Below are 21,895 nucleotides of genomic sequence, written 5' to 3' on the forward strand. Positions count from 1 at the left end.
GAACTGGATGCCGAGTGAGGGGGAGACCAGTTAGTGCGTGGGTCTCGCCGTGGGGGGCAGGTGCGGGATTGGGAGGTGGAGAAACTTCAGCCCGGTGCGTGGTTCTGACTCGATAGATGTTTGTAGCGAAGCTTTCGAGGTGCTTGTTGGGATCGCTTTTGCTAGCTCACCGTCCATCGAGAGCTTGGAGGAAGTATATGAATGTTTATTTTGGTGCTGAAGATCAGTTTCATGTCAAACCCAACAAAAGCAAAATTAGCAGCCCCAGAATACCTATTTCTCTCTCTGTAACCGTGAAATTGTCATATAAAACTTTCATGTTCACTTAAAGGCACGTTTATGACTTATTTTATTAAGTGTAACTTTTAAGAAGTTGCTTTGGTGCTTTTTATTCCCTGAGGCACCTTTCTTGCAAGCAGCTGCCTCTGTGGGAGACGATGCCGTTGACTTTGAGTGTCCAACATTGGGCTGACACTGCATGGTTGGATTTCACTGAATGAATGGGGGGGGAGATATTGAGGTTTGCATTAATGGATTTAACTGGTATGTATGTGAATTATGTTTTAATTTTTTTGTGAAATACGGCCAGATTTCTGCAGTCATCTTTATGTATTTGGAAACTTGTTGATATTTTTTAGGTTGCAGGCAGGAGAAAGCTTTGTACGTGCAGAAATATTTTCCGATATATTGAGAGCAATTCACAGGATTCATTTGAAAATTAAAATTTGATGCTTAACATCCGGAGGAGATGGAGTGTGTCTTATGCATAAGTGGTTTTGACTCTTTTGGTTTCAGATTCTCTCAGATGTGTTGCTAAGAGATTACATATGTGCTTTTTATTTAACTGAAAGGACTTGGCTAAATCTACTTTATTAAATGAAAAAAAAAAAATCCCCTGGGGCTTTGTATCTAAACTAGCCAGTTGGCACAGAATTGCAGGAGTGTCATGTAGTATCTAAGAACAGCAAGATGACTAAAGGACCAATTTTCTTCTGTAAGAACCTGGATGTGCTTGGGCCTGCTCTCTCAGTGTTTTTCATCGTTTTTCAAAAACCTGTTGAATGTTGGCATTCTTCTGGAAACCTGTTATCATGGGCAGCTAACAACAGGTTAATGCCAACCTCCAACGAACGGGTTCTGTGGGCAGAAGAGCTGGCTATTTAATGGTTAAAGTACCAAGTCAATAGAAGGAGTTGGCGATCATTGTCTTCAACAGTAAACGAGCTGTTTAATGCTCCTGCACTCCCCAGAACGCTTCACAGATACTGAGCTTTGTCACACCAATCAGAAAAGTAGATATCCTTTTTAGAAATCCCTTTTGAGGAAGTCGCTTAAAACCTGCTACCTTAAGTGGTATGAAGGTTGTAACAAAGAAGAGAGCAAAATAGAAGAAATCTGTGATTAAGGCCAGCGTATAACCTGCTAACATTATGACATGATGCTTAGCACATGCTTTAATTTCCTATTTACTTTTACTGGATTGTGGTCTTCATAATAATAACAAACATCTCTACCAATTTGTGTAAGAGAAGCAGTAAGCAGCCTGTCCTTCCTCTAGTGACAATCCTGAACAGATCAGCTGGGTCCTCATGTGCCACTTGCGTCTCATGCGAATCAGTCTTTATGCTTCTGCAGATGGTATTAGGGTATGATTGGTTTTTGCACTGGAGCTCACAATCATGCCAGAACTCAAACAGTTTTATGCTGTAAATAGTAAAAACTAGCCGATAATGCTGCAGGGGATTGCCCAGCTCTTACTGTTTTTAATTAGTACCTGTCTTTTCAATCTGTACTGTTACTTTCTCTCTAGGCTGAAGGCATGGTCTTGTTGAGCAGAGACAAACATACTTGTTGGAAACTCCTGGCTTTATTCTTGAGTTGGTTTGAAAGATGGGAATGCTATATATGGCATTATGTGACACGGGCAGTGCTAGGCTGAGGCTGTAACCCTTGCTGGTCTGTCGTCAGGGATGAGAGAGCCGAGAGGTCTGTGTTGCAGAAGGCTGCACTGTTGTGCTTCAGCTGCCAGGCTAGTCCATCATGGCAGCCTTTGTAGTTAGCAGGAGAAATGCTGTCAAAGAACTTTCCATTGCTCTTGCTGTTTTATTTGTTTGAAGTGCTGCATGAATGAGCAACAACATTGTTCCAGGTTCTTGTTTTTCACATTGTCTTCTGGAATCTGGTTGTGATAGGAAGAGACTTTTACCCCGAAAATCAGAAGTTTCTCGAAGAGTTCAGATTCCTGTTGTTGTGCAAGTTTCCATGTGACAGTTTTTTGTTGCGGTTTTTTTAAGTGTGCATATTGCTCTTGTGAGAAAGATCATGTTCTTACCCTGCGCATCTTTTGTAGTCTAGATTAAGACTTGGTAAGTCCTCAAAACTGCTAGGAAGGGAGAGTGTTAGAGTTGACAATGATTTTAAATTCTTACTTACCTTTTTTTTTTGTTCAGTGAGGTTTCATGAGTCAGACTGGGCTGAAACTGTTGGGAGTTTCTTCTGAAGATGTACATGTTGGTTGAAAACCGCACGAGTTCCCATCTTCATCTGAAGAGGTCACCTGGCATCCGATCTTGGTCTCTCTTTGTTGGTAAGACCATAATATTCCTCAGTTTATTTCAGAGCTTGCTTTAAGGGTAGGGGGTCACAGAATAAATTCCTGAAAGAGCCTCTAACAAGAGATATCTGTCTTCCAGGCATTTTTCTTTCAAGAAGAAGAATCATTGTGCTTTTAACTTCTCCTTTAGCGTGGCCACTAAATGAGTCTTAAGTCTCCTCCTCAGTGTGGTAGTTTCACTGAGACTGATAATTTTTCAGTCTGTCATCTGCAGAACCTCAGAGGCTCATGGACAGAATTTTAAGGGAGTCCTGAAAGATCAAGAAAAGAAAGTTTATTATATGCCATATAGCGATATAAATGTGAAGCTTCTGAAGGGGATGCATACTTACATTGAAAAACATCTAGGTTTTCAGAAATGGAAAGATCTGCAGTGGGGCGATGCTGGGGTTAGATCTTGCGTGTGGTTGACAGTGAATTCTTAATGGCACTGTGAATGAAATAGGAAGTCATACAGGATGTTCTGAAAGGCATCTGTTTTAAAACACTACTGAATATGCAGAAAAAAATGGAGTGGTGGTACTTAGGACCGCACTGAGAGAACTGGTGGGGAAAATGTGGCATATCCTGCTTTCCAGCTGAGTATATTTTATTGCGGTAACACCACAATGTTGTCATTGCTTTCAGTGATGTCGTCTTGTCAAACTCTCATTGAGACAAGGTCTTTGCAGTTGCCGTGGCGCCCTGGGGCACGAGGCACTTTTCCACTGCTTCCTCCTCAACGGGAGAAAGGAGCTGGCAGCTTCTGACATAACTTTATTGCAGAAGTTTTCTTTTGGCTCCGCAGAGCACTTAGAGGAAAAAATAACCACTGCAGTGTTTATGTTAGCATGCTCAAAGTTGTACTGCGCTCGAGAGGAAGTGGGGTGTAATGGTTAGATTGAGAGTATTCCTGATTCCGTCATGACCTTTTCTTTCTGACCTCAGCCCCAGTGCTTTTAGTCTCTTTGCAGAGTGGGAGGGTTTTTTATACTGAGTTCGGGGAAAAATAAATGACTCTTTCACATAGTGATTGTTGTTGCAATCACACTTCTCTCTTTTTTGAAAAGTGATGAACTTGTGAATATTCATGTGTTTTTCATCAGGGAATTTTAGATGGTTTGAGCTGCTTGTTTGTCCTAATTCTCTCCTCTCTTATCCTAGGAATAGCCTCCATAGGTTTGGCTGCTGCTTATTATAGTGCAGGTAACGGCCTATCACATTTTTGAAGAATTGTTTATTTCCTGTTGATCTGTTTTTCATGCTGATGACTCCTCTCTGCAGCTTCTGTCTGGCCTTACAAAGGCAGTATTGGTACCTATCACACTTGTGGTGTGAATATTAAAATCCAGTAATAATTATTGCTTGTGTATGACTTACCATGCTTTAATGCTCTATTTCTTACTCAGCATCCCTTTCCATTTGCAAGAGTATTTTTAATAATGATATTTAGCACTTTGTGGCATTTTGTACTTTCAGTGTGTTTTATAAATGTGATTAGCTGGTCCTCACAGCTCTCCAGGGAAGACATATAATGATTGTTTGCCACCATAATGAAGTGATTACCTTGCCTTTGATGGAAGTGCTCTGTTTCTCTGGAAACTGTTAAATCATCACTGGCAGAGATTACTCATAAAAACGCCTTCAGAGAACAGACAGCTACTGCTGCTTCCTGCTCCCCCCTGCAATAGAGCAGACGGTTCCAAATGCCAGGTATCCTCCCATTTAGTGATTTATCCTGCAGGCTGTCCTGTGATTCTCTTGCTGCATCCTATTAACTTCAAATTTTAAAACTTAATAGTGTGTAGGAATATACTACCAATATAATCAATGTGTTTTTATTTTAAGAGCAAAGTCCAGTGAAAGCTGCTTGAAACACCAGCTATATCAGCCTTTTTTTCTTAAGACATTGCAACAAAGTTTTCTGAAACGATACTGAGCACAGTTCTACTCTGCTTTCATTAAGAGTCTGAGTAAGCAAATTGCTTAGGCTGCTATATGTAAACATTTCCAGGACATAAAATGCAAATGTTTGTTTGTCAAGAGGGCTGACTGCTTCCTTTTATGATGAAACATGTTTGCTTCAGTGGATTTCTATTGTCCTTTACCCTTGTCCTCTGCAGCACAGGTATTTGGTGATTGAGAGCAGGTTGAGAGTTTTGTGGATGCCTTTTAAAATGCCTTTGCTTTTAGGGAAGAGAAAGATGTTTAGTGATGTTACAACCTTGCCAATAATACATATGCTTATAATTCTGTATGGTTTGGAGCCCAGTGTAGATGGAGTCTTTGAAAAAATATGTGAAGAGTTTCTGTATTTTTATCCTGGGAGAGAGCTGTAAAATAGCTTACATGACAATTAAAGGCAAAAATATTGCATCAGGGAAACCTTTTTTCCTTTTGTTGCCTTTAAACGGAGCATGTTGCTTTTAAAACTAACTGTTTGAATATCAAAGAAGGAAAAAAACCCCTAAATTTGTGCTTTTTTTTTTGCGTTGTTCAGACAGCTTGGCATGGAAGCTCTTCTATATGGCGGGGTGTTTCTTTGTGGCAGCACAGAATCTGGAGCAGTGGGAGGTAAGATGCTGAACTCAGGAAACAGAGTTGTGCTAGCTTAGAAGCAGTTGGCAGATGCTGATTCCAGCAGCCCCATGCACTTCAGCGCCATGCACTTGCTCAGTCCAAACAGACAAGATATGCTTTTGGTTTTGAGGAAACCCTTTGGGGTTGCTATACTAGGACTAGAATTAGGGCAATAATTCTTTCACCACACAGGCATGAAAATGAGAAGCTAAACATAAGTGTTTTTTAAGGGGAGACTTGCCCCAAACTCTTTTGTGGCCTTTTCTTCCTCTTGTATAAAAGAGGGAGAAAGAATAGCACGTTCAGCTGCTGCAACATTTCGTACTTACTGTGCCAGCTAATGACAGAACGACCATTAAATAGGGTAGCTCTAACCTTCCATGCTATCCAGCCGTTTTCCACTGGGAAAAGAGTGGTGTTTGTGAAGCTGGTTTATAATCTTGCGGATGTTGATTTGCTGGGAGTGGACTGAAAACAATAACCCGTTATATAGGCTTGTCACTTTACTGAGCTGAGTTGTTATTAGAACAAGCAACCCACACATATGAGACATCCTCTTTTCATTGACTGTCAGGGATATTTTAAATCTAGTGTAAGCCTGGCCCATATAGCATAACACTGCAATTTTGGTGGAGTTGATGACTGTTAGTGAAAAATGTAACTAGAACTTATGTTCGCTGTATAGTTATACTGTAGGCCAAATGCATACACCGAAAGTGAAAATTACAGGAGCTCCAGGTTAGTGTTCAAATTTGATTCCAGGCAAAGTTTTTATTACATAAAGAATGTGGCAAGAGGGGCAGTGAAACCAGCTTTAACTTCCTTCTAGAAGTAACACAAGAGGTATGGTAAAGTCTCTGTTAAAGCCAAGAGCAAGATTGTGATTTTCACAGTCTAATCATAGAGGAATGTCTCTAAAATAGCTATGTATTTTTCTCTGTTACCAAGATTTTCCCATATAACTATTTTTATTTTACTTTGAAGCATAGTAACTGATGGTGTTTTTAAGAAAATCTTGATTTTTATTTTTCAATGTTACAGGAAGCTGTATTTGATAAGAACAAGGGAACAGTTTGCCTAAAAACATTCAATCTTTACAAAAAAATACTGACCTTCTCAAAAGGAGGCAATGAACAAGGTGAGAAAGCAATATCTGTGGTAATAAATGTGGTGGGCAGACAGAGGAAATATGTACATGCCGATTTAATAAGCTTCTCTGGAGTTCTGTACTCAAATTAGTCACATCTGTTTCCAGATCTGTTTTGTTCCCAAGCAGCAGATGTAATAGTCTGCCTCTCAGGACCCAAATGTTTTTTCACGTTAGGGTGCTGAATGCATCTTGTTAGTTATTTTAATCCAAGGTAACTAGGCTTACACATTGCTTTCTGTAATACTTAGCCATTCCTTTGGGATGTTAGTGTGCAGGTTTACATTTCCGTTGGCTAGCCTGCTTTGCAGGTGGGACTGGTGGAAAAACTTAGATTTTTTGGATCTGGGAGTTGAGATTTCTATAAGCTAATCTGGTTTTGGTAGCAGGCAAATATTTAGAAATATACAAGCAGGCATGTTACATCTTGCAGATACATGCATTTAAAACAGCATATTCAGTAGGCTCAGCTTAATGCGGTATCTCATTTCTTTTGAGCTTCCTGTCGGAGTAACAGAAGTTGAAGTATAACATGTGGCTTGGTTGAGTCACTGTGAGACAGGAGGCCCATTGCAAACTAAAGTAGGATCGTCTTCAATGTCAGATTTTTTTATTCTACTTGCTAGTCTAAATCAAACCAACTCTCAGTGTGCTTAGAAAACTGACACAATTTGGAATGTCCTTAAGTTGAATTGTTTTTTAAACAGTTCATTTTGGAGATGGAAGATAAGAGATATGGGGAGAAGGATGTTTAATGTTTCTGAACTTTTCTTTAGGGTATGTTTATATGTTGGGGAGCTGAGCACATCTCTTCCTGAGAGGTTATTTGGTAATACCTGTTTCAAGTACTGTTAATGCGGGGATGCAGAGATCAGCAGGTGCTCTGAACAGTTAAATCATTCAGTATTTGTTCAATCTCAGTAAACTTGACACCTGTTTACCTACTCTGTACAGAAAAGCAGTTAAAACTGTCACTAAAGTGGGAAACATAAGTTATAAACGAATGGTCCCCAGTTCCTGGGAGGCAATGTATCTTGTTCGTTAGGGCCTACACCAGCTAGTACGTGCTGTATTCTCTCCTTGTTTGTTTTGCCTGAATAGCTCTGCAATTGTTTGCTGTTGTAGGACTGCCCTGGTTGTATGGGATCAGAGCAATAGTACTCAAGAGCATAGAGTCCTAGTCACGCAAGTCACTAGTAGCAGTGTTGAGAGTTTACTGTAATGCTAATAGACTACTTTGTTTTCCACATTTCTTTACAGTTGTGGCTCTACTGAATGAGATCCGAGATGTGAATGTGGAAGAGGAGACTGTGCGATATTTTGGGAAGGGTTACCTGGTTGTGCTACGATTTGTCACTGGATTTTCACACCCACTGACTCAGAGTGCAGTGTTGGGCTGTAGAAGGTGCAGTGTGGACTTTTTTAATTAGAATGTGTAAGGTGGGAAATACCAATCACATGGTCAGTAATTGTCAACTGTTGAGACTCCTCTTAGCTCCATTTTCATGCTTGCTGATATGACCTTGTGTTATTCAGTTTAACTTTTTAAAACGCTTTAATACTTTCAGTTGCAGACCTTTGGGTAACACCATCTCCCATCAGGAGACGGATCATATTTAGATATCCAAGATCCCTTTAGTGCTGCATGTCAGTGTATTTATCAGTTAACAGGATTTATTTTAGGCATCGATAATAAGGAATCTTGCAGCAGGGACTGTGGGGAAAAGGATTGGTTTGTTCTGATGTGGAAGTAATGGCTTGGCTTGATACGCCTTCACAAGAGGGATGCTGTCAGTCATACTCTATGCCATATGTTGACTGGCCCTTGAAGCAGTTATTCTCAAGAATTAGCATGCCTGTTCTTGTCTTGTCAACACCACAGTTCCACTAACTCTTACGTTGTTTTTTCTTTTCCACAGTGATGTGGAAGCAGTTGCCAAACTCATTACTAGTTTTCTGGAACTGGACAGAGTAGAGAGCCAACAAGATCTCTCTCAGAGCAGCGAAACAGAGGCTAGTGATGCAGATGAACCACAGGATAAATATTAATAGTCATCATGAGCTGAAGAAAGCAGAGGCTTTCAAGCATCTGGAAAATACGCTGATTGTTCTTCAGAAAAAGAAATCCCTCACAGTCTTGACCTGGGCATTTCTCTACATGTGCATTTACAATGGGAGGAATCTGTCTTAGGGCATCTTTTTTAGTGCTAAACTGCTTCAAGATCCATGCTCACAGTATTATTGTTGTAGAGTCCAAAGCAAATTCTGTTTTATTTGCTCCTTTGACTTAGTTCCTGCATGTGGGCATTGCTGGCTTTTGAACTTTGCCAGCTCATGAAACTTGTCTAGGAATAGTTATTTATTAATGAATTGGTTTGAAATCATCTATTACTTTCCCATTAATGAAGTGGAGATACAGATACAAACTTCCACTTATTGCAAACATCTGCTGCAGGTACAGTATATGAAATGTAGAAGAGCTGAATTCATAACTCATAACACAATGCTTTGAGGTTTTTCTTGAAATGTTATAAATGACTGAATATATTGCTAAATTGGTTTTAAGCAGCTTAATATATGCAATTAGGTGATGCAGGATAGTGGCACTTTTATATTCTCTACTACTGACTTGCCATTAGATACCAGTGGAAATGAAAGTTGGAGTGACTGTCTTGGAATTGGAGACATCAGGCTGATCAACTTGTTACATTGCCTTACTTCTCTTGGACTTGCCAAGGAGCCATAAATAGTAAACAAGAAATGATCATATTGATGATTAAACATCTTTGGGATGTTCTAGCTTAATGCTGTTCTGCTTAACTTCTGGGCATAGACTACCCCAAGATAGAATAGCCTTTTTCTAGACCTCAACATTTACTATTTTAACTGTGTATTTAGAAGGGAAGAAAAGCACATCTGTTACTTTAGGTAGGGAGAAGGCTGATGTCAAACAACATGGCAGCCTAGATTTGTTTAGTATTTCCTCACTTGAAATGATACCAAAGTGCTAAATAGTAACTTAATTTTTTTAAGATAGCTGGGATAGATCCAATGTTTGACTTGCACCCATGTTTTACTTCAGGTGTGTGTAGTGTCCTCTGTTCTGACCAATGGTTTCACAGATAGTTAAAATACAAATTTTTCAAGATATTTTTTGAAGTAAAAGCTACCTCTGTTAGTCAACATGTTCTGTCTAGAACTAAAACTTCATCAAGCCTGTATCAGTCATGCTGTCAGTACAAGAAAAAAGTTGTAAAGAGCTGAAAGTTCCTTCACCATGCTAAAACTGCTTGTATTAAAGTTCACTGGATTTGGTTTAGGAATTGTATGGTGGTAAGACCTGAATTAGAAAATACTTACACAGTTACATCTGAATGGGGTACAAGGTAACTGTGTGGTCTGCTTTCACCTTTGGCCAGCAGCAAATGTCTTCTGGCAGCCGTTTCTTCAGGACTTAAAAGAAGCTGCATTCATCTTCCAAAGCACTCTACCTCTACAGAAGAGAAAGCTCTGAAAAGATTTCAGCAGAAGCTATGTCCTGTTGTGTGTTCCAGCTATATCTGAAACGAAGCATGTGCTTATCTGACCAAAGAACAGGTTGTACCAAGATTTCACTTCCAGCTATTTAGACCCAGTATGTGAGCTGTGAGGCAAAGATGCTCTTACTGCTGCTTTTGAAGGGGTAATCAGACTGTAACAGGGAGATAGCTGTTGATGCAGCTTGACTGCAGCACAGAAGTGGGTCTATTACTATTAAATAAGAAAAGAAACTTGTAATCACATCAGGTATCGAAGCAGACCTCTGCCAATAGACATGCTTGTGAAGTCCTCTGAGTTGGTGAGCTAATCATGTGGCTTTCAATCTCTACCTCACATCACTGGAATTGGGAAGCTGCTGTGTACGAATGTGGGAAATTAGGTTGCAGGCAATTAGCTAAATTTGGCCTTTATTCTGAAGCACAGCTGTAAGGTAAGAATAATCATCAAACCTGTTTTTAAAAAAAAAATTGCAGGATGTTAACACTTTGGAGAGATCTTCATTTAAATCCACTCGTAATATATACCCTAGGTAACACTCATTTTGGAGAAAGGAGAATGAGATTGGCAATTTTAAGAACTTCACCACCACCCCCCCCCATGTAAGATGAGAATGTCAAGTGTTCTAAGGACTTCTAGTAAGAAATACTGAAAACATGAGAGTATTTAATAGTATAATGTAAGCAAAAGGGCTCAACCTGCAGATAACTGCTGCTTTGTGGCAAGGATATTCAGGAGTACATGGTATGGATGTGCATTGCATGCAATATTCTGAGCCCACAGATTTGACCATGGATGAAACAGACAAAACTGCATTCAATCTTGGCTGTACTGGGTTTCTTTTGTATTTCCATGAGAGCTAACATTTTGTGGAAGATGCAAACCATGCTGTGGTTTTCCAGTTAAAAATCAGCTTTAGAAAGGTACGTCTATTTATCTAACCCTACACTGCATCGTGTGCCCCGCTTCTGCTGAGCTCTTTTGTGCATCTGGCTTCCTGTACATTCTTTGTGTTAGTAATGTGTATGCTCATGGACTATGCAATATCATTATACAAAGACTAAAATAATGTAAGGAAAATCAGAATCCCTAGAAAGGGGAATAACCTATAGTTAGGCTTGAAATACTTCCTGTGGAGTAAGTTGCATTTTGAGTTGGTGTCCAATGATCATCTTAAAGATGTTCTGTAGTGTCCCCCTCACACCTCGGTATCCTACTGATGGTAGGCAGGAGAGGAATGACTGCTGGCATGCACTGTGTGTGCAGGAGGAGTATTTTGACTCCTCAGCCTTTCACTTGGAACAGCTGGTGTAATCCTCTCTTGTACCATGTCCATTTTGCATTCGGCAGCTCTATTGCCCTACAAACTAGAGCTTCAACTGAGAACCTGAGTTCCGTAGACTGAGCAATGGGAAGGCTGACTGAGTAAATTCTTCAAGCGCTGTGGGTTCTGCCTGCGGGCTGTATGTCGGGCACCGCTGGCTCGGTACGTACAACTGGGAGCTTATTGTGATACTGCAGTGCTGGTAAAGAATGTCACAGCTTGGCACTTGGGTGCTGTACGTGAATGTGTATCGCAGGCTGATGCGTATTTCTCTTAATCTAGGTTTTGAGCTTCCTGTCTTCAAAAACTGTTTGTCTTTTGTACTTGGAAGACATATCCAGACTTTCATGTTTTGCAGTAACCAAGTGCCTGGAAAATTAACTTGCAAATTGCCGTTAACATGGATTTGGTTATGGCAATGTCTGCAGACTCTTCAGCAGTGTGATGCAGCTTGAAGGAACTGTTTTGGACACAGGTGCTAACTCAGGACAGGTTCTGTTCTTCCCTCTTTCCACTAGTCCTCTCTCCGATCCTCTTTTCCTGCTGCTTTTCACCATTTCACTGAAGGCTTTTTTGGATAGTTTTCCTCGCTTCTCTTGGGCCTAGCATATCAAAAGGCCCTGTAAACATAGCCTTACGTGTGCCTGATGTAAAGTGGCTTGTACTAAAAGGAATGAATGTGAAAGACTAGTTTTGGTTAGGAAATTGGGAGTTCCTAGAAGAATATTATAGGAGCTGTATTTGTTAAGGTTTTTGCATCTTGGGCTGTCTAGTAGCTTGAGACTAGGCTGCTGTAGTTTGACTTAGAAATTATTTGAAAACGTGCATAAAAGATTTTAAGTTGGATCTAACCCCGTGCTCCATAAAGCCAACACTTTCTATTATCTCAGTTAATAAAACTGTATGATAAGTGCCATTTGGCAGATGCTTCAGCTTAAACTTGAGTAGCACATTTGAAGTTACTTGCATGTGTGTGGTTGGATGGGATCATGGCCTTAGCTGTCATACTGAACAAAAGCTAGACTGCATGTTGTACAAAGGGAGAAAGTTGCATTATCTAAGCTATAATCTAATATTCTGATATTTCATAAAATGAGATATTTCGGTAACTAGTAACTAATTGTGCAAGTCTCAAAGGAAATCAAAGTATTTATACTATATAGCTGAGATCTGACTCCTGCGCTGTATTTATGAAGTTACACAGACACCAGAAAATAAGCTGGCTTACATAGTAAAGAGTGCTAGTTCTGACACTGTAGTAGATTGCTGAGAGGCAAAAATACTTCTGGAAAATGTTTAGAAATTGCTTTTCTACTTTAAAATTGCAAGTAGAATTTCAGCAAGGCTTTGTATATTGTCTTTTTTTAAAAATATGTCCATTGATAAAATCAACTTTGATAATTTGTTTTGTGTCACTGTAGTCTTTTATATTGCTTTTAATTAAAATGTATTAAAATATTAATGGCTGTCTAAATTACCACTTGGCACAGACCTACTGAAGGAGTTGATGGGGGGAGGACAGAGTAGAGGAAGCCCAAATACCTACCTCCTTACTGACCCTCTTTCACTCTTTTACAGCATTCCAGCTTTCAATTTTGTATAAGCTGATACAACCAGCTCCCCACTGGTGAATATATTTGCCTTTTTCCCTCTTTAAACCAAACCAACATGCCACATGCAAAACAAAGGCAAGTTCCCACAAACATTTTGAGTATCAAAGGATTTATTAAAATAAATTAAGATCTTGTTTAGTTCAAGGTATGTGACTTTTGTAGTTAAGGTATATGTAGCAATTGATTCTTTTTAGATAAAAATCTGCATGTGGATCTAACTCCTGTAGCTCTCATTAAATAAGTCAGGTTTGTCTTACGCTGTACTACTTGTACTTTCTGTATCTAGAGCTATGCTCTTGATAATAGATTGTTCCAAGAAAATTTTAATACCTGTGCTTCCAAAATAAGACTTTCAAGAAAGCAATAAACAAAGCAAACAAGTAAACAATATTTTGAATATTCATGGTAGTGTACTTAACTACCAGACTTTTAAATTATTTTCCCTTGTGATGATTATCTTGATGCTCCAGTTAAGTCCACAAAATATATTGCTATACATTATTAAAAGTTTAACATTAAAGCAAAAGAAACCAGCATTTTTCCCTCATACTCAGTAGACTTCAGTCATGCTTCAAATTTGGATGAACCTGCAGCCTCGGGTTTTACACAGCAAAGTAGATGCCTTAAAGTGACTGGGATGGTGCTTTTCTGTGGGCATGAAACTATGCTGACCTTAGATGGTGCTTTGATAAAATGTCAAGAAGCCCAATGTGTTAAGGCAGTTTTCCCTCAAATCCAAGTGTCACCTTCACTACTGGCAACAAGGCCCTTTTCTATAGCTCCCTCTTGCTCTGTGCTGTCATGGTACATGTTCTTTCATGCGTCCGCTGTAACCCACGGAGCATCTAGGCAGCAGTTCCTTGCTCAGACTTGTGCAAAAAGTTGGATGTTCATTTCCTGATCTCAAGCTAATCAAAGCTGGATTTAGGACCGATGGTTTTATGTATTTCAAAGACTGAAAAAGTCCAAAACAAAATGGAGCAAATCAGCTGCTATATGCTGTGGAAGGGCTTGTCATGATGGAATGGTAGGACACATCTCTGAACATACCTGAGAGAGGAGTGAGTCACAGTACAGACCATAAGGACCTCAAGCATGTTTAAAGTATCCTAAATCTGTCTTTTTATGGAAATTGCAAAGGGAGGACATCCTGGTTACTGACTAGAGTAGAACTCGTGGAACTTTTCCAGGTCATTGTCATGTAAGGAAGTCTATTACTACAAATACTGAATTTGGAAGAAACTGGGTTTTTCTCCTGCCTTGTAATATAGCTGAGTTCTGACTCATTCCTGCATTCTGTTATGGAGGGGGAGCAAATCTGACTTACAGGGCAGGTGATTTAACTCTTAAGATGACAAACTCTAGCTATATGACTAGTTACAGATTTCCACTAGCCATGTTTTCCCATGGAATAAGACAGACTAATTGAAATGCCCCTAATTTTGTGCTTTTATTGCTTTATCTAAATCATCCACCACTTCCTGCAGCTTCTGTAGGCTGGGGTGGACGTTCTCCTCCATCCACTCCTCTACAGTACACTTGTGGAAAACTTGCTCCATGGCTGCTTGGAGGTCTTGCACCACAGCATTCCACTTGGAGAGAAGACTAAGCAGAAATCAAAAGGAAGAAACAATCACATTTCCAGTTGAGCTCTGCCTCAAGGGAGGGCTAGCTTACTGGGCCTTTTAAAGGGAGTACATCCTTAAAATGACTTTACAGGAAAAGAAGCATTATTACAAGAGCTCAAAGGACTTAATTTTGTGCAGATGGCAAAAGGTTGATGCTGTTTGTGTTTAAGAACCATTAATCTTAGCACTTTTCTTATGCAATGACTTTTAAAGTACAGAAATGCGAGCTCAAAAAACCACTATACACATTTTAAGTGTAACTGAAACCCGCTGTGAGACTTGTTGGGAATTTAATTCTGGTTTTTATCTGCAGGAGTGGATGCAGTTGGATGTTCACCTTATCACTGTAAAAAATATATAAATTAGCCATTTACCGTGAATCAGCATCACCTTTAGGACAAGTTCTGAAAAGCACGTACAGTGACAGGGAGCAGGGGAAAGGAGTCTGGTTTTATTCCAAGCCCTGCCTGGAACCTGGCCCACGGTGGGCTTCTACACTGAGGGTAACAACTGCTGTAAGATGCAGTGTCTCTATATATAGGAGTAACTGCATATACAAGGGAGAGCTTTTCGGAGACCAATTTTGTACTTATATTCAAAGAATTTGTTCAACAGAAGGCAAAGATAAACGTGTTCTTCTGTTTAAAACCGTATTATGAATACTTCATATTGTTTGATTTCCACTGATGCTTCTGAAATAATTTTAGAAAGAGGCAAGGACTCAAAACTATACGTTGGGCCCTTGAGTGCCCAAAATACGACAGACTTTATTTCCCCTATAATGCAAAATAAGTGGTGTTACCTTACTGCATCTGGCTGAAAGTGATGCATTATGATAGGATGAATAATCTTCCTTTTTCTGTGGTAGGGGCTGAACCAGCCCGTGACATATCTGAAAATGAATGTTAGTATGAGCAGTTTTGAAACAGCAACGACATACGTGTTTGTAGGCTGACAGGGAGGTGATAGGGCTTTAGCTGAGCTTCTCCTGCACAAATAGAGACAACGCTTAAGGAGTAAGTAAATTTAAGTCTATGTATCTTTGGAACTAGCTTGTAAAAGACTGTTCCTGGCAGATGAGAATTAACTGATCATCTGTTGCAATTTAAGTTTCATTTCAAGCTCCTTTTTTTGGCAACCACACCATTAAAAGCATTCATTTTTACTTCAAATAACAGTAAGACTTAATTCAGGAAAGAACTTCATTCTTGAAATAAGGCAGCACGTAGTGTTTAGGAAGTCTGCTGAAATACTTTAAATTTGCATCTAAGTCTTACATTCTGCTGAGGTGTCAATATATAGGGATGTGATGCCTGAAAGGCAGAGCTTGATGTTTAAATCACTTTGCTGGAGTTATGCCCCATTTTGAGATGATACAGCTCCCACACTCCTGCAGACAGCCAGAGAATCAACGTACACCTCATTACCTGTTCCTTTCAAGAAGTTCATCCACTGATGACTTGAGGTAGAAACTCACTTGCGTCACAAGCGTAAGGATATTGCTCCCAGGAAAGGTCCCCAGACTTGTGCTGTCCAAAGAAGATCCGTTAGTTTCTGAACTCACTACGCAATGAAAAGCGTCTGAATCCCACAGCTGGAATTTTACCTCATGAAAGTTTCAGTTTCCAGGTTGGACATTCCCAGGAGCTTTTCCACATTTTCTTTAATCTTTTCAGAATAGCCACCTGGCAGAAGACAGTGGAAATAAGTAAAAGGAGCCTAAATAACCAAAATGTTCTAAAAGAGGGTTTTTCCGGAGTACCCTGCATTGGCTTAGTAATTCTCCTTGGATGAAGATTTTTTTAAAAGGTAAAATGGAAATAGAACAAGTAAAAAAACTTGGGGGTGGGAGGTGTACATTGTCTTTCACACAATTGTCTTGTGCTAGGTAAAGTACTTCCTAGCTATGAGCTTTCCATTCAGGGTGCTGAATATTTTTAGTGCCTTAGTTAAAAATAGGTAGGTTGTGGTTTTTTATTTTGAAAATAAGAAATGCAGAAAGACAAAAATAAAAAGTCTATTGGCAACTGCCTGTGAAGAAACCAGAAACTACAGGAAGTATTCTACCAGTGTACTACCTAGATCAATTTTAAGAAAATTGATTAGTTAAAACAACTTTTACATGTAAACAAGATCTAAATCTAAACAAAATTAGTCTCATTGATATACCAGTGTTTCGAATCAGTTTCAAAAGCAATTCAGCTTCTTAATTTTTTTTTAAGTATAAGCATGAAGACGTTTCTGACCATTTACGGGTTACAACATAATAAATGATTAGTATATTATGGCTATTTTTAAATACCTTAGGCCAAGAGGCTTCTCTGCTCCTGTACTGCAAACATGCAAGATGTGTAATTTATTGTTCATAGTTCAGACCATGATCAGATAGTCAAACCACCTTGGAATATAAGAAGCCTGTGCCAACCTTAGGGCAAGGTCACTTCACTCTTGTGCTAGGCATTAGCTGAGAGAGAATAAAGTTCTCATTGTACCATTCTTTAGTGCCTGCAGACATACAGCCAATGATGGAATTGCCACAGGGAGAAGCTCACACAAAACAGAAAAGTGATCATACCTAAATAAGAAAACATTCATTAGACATTTTACTGTTAGAGCATACTAAACAAGTGGGAAGCGTTAATATTTCAATCACTAAAATTCAAAGAGCTTTAGAAACATCAGTTTCTGTCTCAGAGAAGGGACCCTCTATCTCTGAAATGCTAAGGCATTAGTTTTACTAATAAGAACAGATACAAACCAAATTCCTTTCTCAAGCCAAATTAGGGTCACAAATTGGAATTCAGCGCTCTCGTATTCCCTTAGACCTCCCGACTGTTGCATAAAAACCTTTTACTCCTTCATTACATTAAAAAACTCTTCTCTCTTATGCAACTTCATTCTATTTGAATTCACATTAGACATTCAGATATGCACCATGCATTGTGTTAACTATGCTGTCTATAAGCAGTCCAAGGTGGCACAAAGTACATTCAAGCCTTCAAATCCAATCTGCTATTGTTCGTGTCTGCCAAAACAATTGCTCCTGCTGATTAATGCTGTAGCAGTTGACTGGAACTCTGAAATCCACCCTTCACGGTCAGTTGGGTGAGGAACCAACAGGAAGGATTGCAGGGTTGCAAAGTTCCCTTCTAAATCCCCAGCCTCCTTGTACCTCTTAGCGAATTTTTGGGTGGAAGTTTGCTTCCATGTGATCCTCGGAACCATTTAAAAAGATGTTCCTTACCTTTGCCAGCCGGTCAGCGCGATACCTTCAAGGATATCAGCGGGGCTACTGCTTGCCACTTTCAGCCATTGAAGATGGTTTTTTAAATGGTGTCCAATAAGCGTTAGAGACTGATTCACTCCTGTAGCTCCTTTAAAAGCACTAGCAAACCACACCTTGGAGAAGCCACATCTACGATACTTCTCTACGAGATGCACTGAAATAAGGCACAAAAGAACATTGACGGGACAAGTTTTTCTCCATTTTCAGCATTGACTGTAATGCTCCAATTAACAGGAACCCAGGTCCAGTTACAGCAGGCTGCTGAGCCTTGTCCTGTCAAGTTTTGAGCATCAGCAAGGATGGGAGATTTGACATCCTCTCTGAGCAACCTGTTTCGGTGACTGCCTTCCTATTTCATGTGCCCAGTAACTATATTCCATTCCCTTGAATTGCTTCAATGCCAAGAACCATGGGCATGTAACGAGCATGAACAACTGATTCTTCTTTCAGCAAAAAAATATTTGTATGCATGTTAGATGCCTGATTGCAGCCTTTAGGAGTTTTTCCTTTGAAGTCTATAGATGTATGAAGCCTTGAAGCTTCTTTTGTAGAGCTGTTCAACACGGAGCTATCTGCTCCCACTGGCTTTAATGTAAGGAGAGTTAATATAACAGTGCTTGTGAAAAACCTCTCAATCTCCCATTAGTAATTCCATAGCCCTGTTAAAAAGAATTAAGCAGCAAACAATGCAAGTCCTTCATAGGAGAAGCATAAATAGAAAAAGAAAATAAATAGCAACTATTATGTGAAATCAAACAAGGACTACGTTTGTGCTACTAAAGCAATAAAAAGCAATTTAACAAAAATGGAAATTTTTGGTCTCCAACTAAGTATGTTTTAATCATACTGTTTTGTTTTGGCTGTTTTGCTTAACAGGTAAGAGAGCTCTTTGCTTCTAAGCAGCTCAGCAGAGAAGTACAAACCTTTGCCCTCCACGTCGAGGTCTGCTGCATAGTCCCAGATCATCGGCTGCACAAGCTGTGGGACCCCAGACTCTGAAAAGCACAGAGTTGTTCTAAGTAAAGGAAAACGGCCAGTTAAAAGTGAGAACTAAGTACATATTATTGGTGCAGTAACACATGACTAGAACTAACTATGGCTTGTCACTAGAATTCTTCAATTACAGTTGAAGTGCCCACGAGCATTTTCAGCCTGGCCAGGGCTTTGAACACGCGGGTTCGCATACCGGGGGCCACTAAGTCCTCAGACATCTTGAAACCACTAATACAGATCAGCAGTGACAATTCATCGGAGATCCCAGTCATCCCAAGCCCATCTCATTCTTAGTCCCTTGAATCATAAGTATACCTGCTGGGTTGAACTGGTGGAGCTGCAAACTGTACATGCAAGATTTCAGCTAAATTCAAAGGAAGTATTCACCCTTTAAGTTAGAGATAGTCTGAGCTGTGTTTGCACAGAACTTAGCTTTTCAAGATGCCTTTAAAGTACAAAGAAAGATAGAGGTTTAGCTTCAAATCCCTTCATAATCAACTCCCTGACTAGTTTTAAACATGAGAAACCGACCCCTAGAAAAACTGCAGTAAATTATATAGAAATTCAGTATTTTAACTACCTCCCATTTTAACTTGTTTAGTCTGTGATTGCCTGTGGCAGTACAGCGCACTTAGTAGATGCTGTGCTGCTCTTGTGGAAACTGCATGGGTCCTGTCTGCATTTTTTGGATGATTTCCCACTATTAAAGCCATGAATAGGTCAGTCACTGCTGGAGGAGCTCGTCATGGTACTGTCTAACTCTATTTACAGCAGACACATAAGGTGGCTCTGAAAATGCTGGAACGCGATCTATGCTAGGACTACTCAAATGTTAGCAGTGGCTTCATATTTTTCAACAAACAAGACTCGTGACGTCAAGGTCTTGGAGCTATCCCACAATTCAGTATCAAGTTCCTCATGATGTGACGCTGTGATCACCTATACTGTCAAAGACGCTCACAGGGTCGCAGCTTCTCCGTGTGAGTCTGCACCACTGGAACCAGATGCTGTGCAGAGCAACAACTGACATTAAAAGGTGGTGAAAGGCACAGAAATTCAGGCTGAGACCACAAATGCTAATAGGCTTTTTTTTAATGTGTAAAGAAAGTAGAATTGGTGGCAACCACTGCATGATGACTGTTTCGTTTGTCACTGTGTATTACCGGATGGAAAACTAAAGTGTATGTGTTGAGTCTTGCCCACAGTCATACAGAAAGTCTGTGACATAGCCAAGGACTAAACATCTCTACTCTCTAGTCTAATGGATTGTACCTCAACTATTCTCAGATTTCTTGTTTTCATTATTTTCATAATAATGCCAACAAATCTGTTTTAACTGGTTGTGTAAACCTTTTCGTATGCTACAAAATATGACTCACCCCATCATCGGCCACACACCTGCCAATGTTTCCTCACTTATCCCTCTGAGCATATCATCCCACACGATGGGCGTCACAGTGGGGTAAGACGAGACCACACAACTTGCTACTGCTTTTATGTGGGATAAGCACAGCTTCTCTGGAGTGTTGTCTTCTTGCTGCAGCCACTGCTTTGACTCCTCTCCTTCGCCGAGGTAGTAGACCTGAAACATCAAACAAATAATCCTGACTTCTTTTATAGGAATAGGGGGAGCGAGTTTGACACAGTGTCATGAAATCATACGATATTCAAAACCTATTGCAAAGATATGACACACTGAGTGGACATATTTAAAAGCACCTCTCAGTGTTGAAGACACTGCAAGCATTTCTACCAGTCTGCAGGAGACTACGGCCCCAACTAAATGCACCATGTAAGGGGATTTTCCTATAGGAACTAAAATATCTAAAGAATAATTAAAGCATGCTGTATTTGTCTTTGGAAGGTTTGTCCTTGGAAGTAGCTCTCACCAGTTTTACTCAATTCAAATCCAGCAACCCATAAGGTCCTGAATTATATAAAACGAGGTTCCTGTCTTGGGGAGAGATCGTTTGTCCGTGAATCTAGAAGTGATGTGGGGGCATGTCCAAGAGTGGCCCCAGAATTCTTGGTCCTATGCAGAGAGTGGATTTGGGCCTGTTAAGCTGGATATGCATTTAAACTCTTCGTTGTTTTAGAGCAGGTTTTATCTAAAACACGTTTATTCTACATAAATAGTATTTTGCTTTAAAAAAGCTTGCAGGTCCCTATCTAACCTTGCCATTTGTTCCCAAACAACAGGATTCAAAATGCTAAACTAATATCAGTACAGTTAAGGTGATGACAATGAATTTCAGGGATCTGCGTGCTATAGGGCTGGTTCTAAGAAACCCTGAGAAAGGAGAAAACTCAAGGTTCTCCTCCTCAAGGAGACAAACTACCAAGAGGAAAAAAAAACCACTTCCCACCACAAAAGGGCTTACTTTGAATAAGCTGGCTAGAACAATGAGCCAACATCTTACATCTAAACTCGCATGATTCTTAATGAATGCCTTCAAGTGATATCTCACTTTAAATACTCATTTGACCTAAAACCAAATGCTGAGTTAGCTTTAAGAAACTTTCGATATTACACTCAGTTCAATAGAAATGACATCCCATGCTAGCAGAATCATTTATTGTCAAAACAACTTTTCTACACTGGCTTGAATTGGTGTTTTCTGTCCCCAGAATCCTACCCAAACGTGGTCTGGGCACCACTGAAATGCAGAAGCCTCGGTCTTTACCATCATTCCTCACAAAAAAAATATTCCTGGCTCAAGAGAAGTCGCACCTCGTCGCATCCAATGTGAAACCATTTTAAGTCTTCGTGCAGTGCCATAACCTGGTCAATCATGGCTTTGACCAGTGCCCGCGACTCCTCCTTGTGTGGGTTGAGGGCGTTGGGAAACACCTTCACCTCCCGGAGATGAGCGAACTCTTTGTGCTTCAGCACAAACTGCAAGAGAAAGGAGAGCTCGGGGGAACAACCGCAAAACGAAGGGGACAGCAGTGTCCTCTTGTGTCACCAGGGCTCTGCTAACAGTTGTCCTGCTAAAACCCGGGTTGTGGCTGTGTGTGAGCACAGGGGACAGCACGAGGCCTCTTGCCAGGGGAGGTACGGGCAGGAGGGGCTGCTCCACAGTGCCGCAGGGCTCGCGAAGCACCTCACGGGGAGGTCAGGGCCGGATCACCCCGGTGCCCTTACCCGCCAAGGGTGACAGTAAAGATTCCCCAACAAAGCCACCCCCGCGCCA

General features: G+C 40.2%; 2 protein-coding genes across 3 annotated transcripts; one reads left to right on the forward strand and one right to left on the reverse strand.

The window, feature by feature from the left end:
• The first annotated feature begins 2,447 nt into the window (after nucleotides 1-2,447).
• On the forward strand, nucleotides 2,448-8,718 carry LOC104071332 (chromosome unknown open reading frame, human C17orf62). 2 transcript variants are annotated; one of them, XM_009583033.1, is made up of 6 exons: nucleotides 2,448-2,587; nucleotides 3,758-3,799; nucleotides 5,094-5,167; nucleotides 6,215-6,311; nucleotides 7,581-7,725; nucleotides 8,240-8,718. In XM_009583033.1, the coding sequence occupies exons 1-6, from the start codon at nucleotides 2,503-2,505 to the stop codon at nucleotides 8,367-8,369; spliced, it is 573 nt and encodes a 190-aa protein (XP_009581328.1). In that variant the 5' UTR covers nucleotides 2,448-2,502; the 3' UTR covers nucleotides 8,370-8,718. The 2 variants fall into 2 exon arrangements, with proteins under 2 accessions (XP_009581328.1, XP_009581329.1); XM_009583034.1 differs by lacking the exon at nucleotides 3,758-3,799 and having other exon boundaries at nucleotides 2,503-2,587; nucleotides 8,240-8,545.
• A 5,479-nt stretch (nucleotides 8,719-14,197) lies between these two features.
• On the reverse strand, nucleotides 14,198-21,615 carry HEXDC (hexosaminidase (glycosyl hydrolase family 20, catalytic domain) containing; the record flags this gene model as incomplete). The annotated part of the gene is made up of 9 exons (XM_009583035.1): nucleotides 14,198-14,399; nucleotides 15,225-15,314; nucleotides 15,850-15,951; nucleotides 16,029-16,107; nucleotides 16,915-16,997; nucleotides 17,667-17,862; nucleotides 18,632-18,703; nucleotides 20,100-20,283; nucleotides 21,433-21,615. Coding segments are annotated over 9 exons (1,158 nt in total), but the record flags the coding sequence as incomplete, so codon positions are not given.
• Between the last annotated feature and the right edge of the window lie 280 nt (nucleotides 21,616-21,895).

Source organism: Fulmarus glacialis, unplaced genomic scaffold (assembly GCF_000690835.1).
Source record: "Fulmarus glacialis isolate BGI_N327 unplaced genomic scaffold, ASM69083v1 scaffold42238, whole genome shotgun sequence".
In the NCBI taxonomy this organism is placed as follows: domain Eukaryota; kingdom Metazoa; phylum Chordata; class Aves; order Procellariiformes; family Procellariidae; genus Fulmarus; species Fulmarus glacialis.

Excerpts from the sequence above, each read along its gene's own strand:
- LOC104071332 (XM_009583033.1), top strand. The coding sequence starts at position 2,503 with ATGTACATGTTGGTTGAAAACCGCACGAGTTCCCATCTTCATCTGAAG. Across the intron at positions 6,312-7,580 it reads AAAAGGAGGCAATGAACAAG|TTGTGGCTCTACTGAATGAG; the intron begins GTGAGAAAGCAA and ends ATTTCTTTACAG. Across the intron at positions 7,726-8,239 it reads GCAGTGTTGGGCTGTAGAAG|TGATGTGGAAGCAGTTGCCA; the intron begins GTGCAGTGTGGA and ends TCTTTTCCACAG.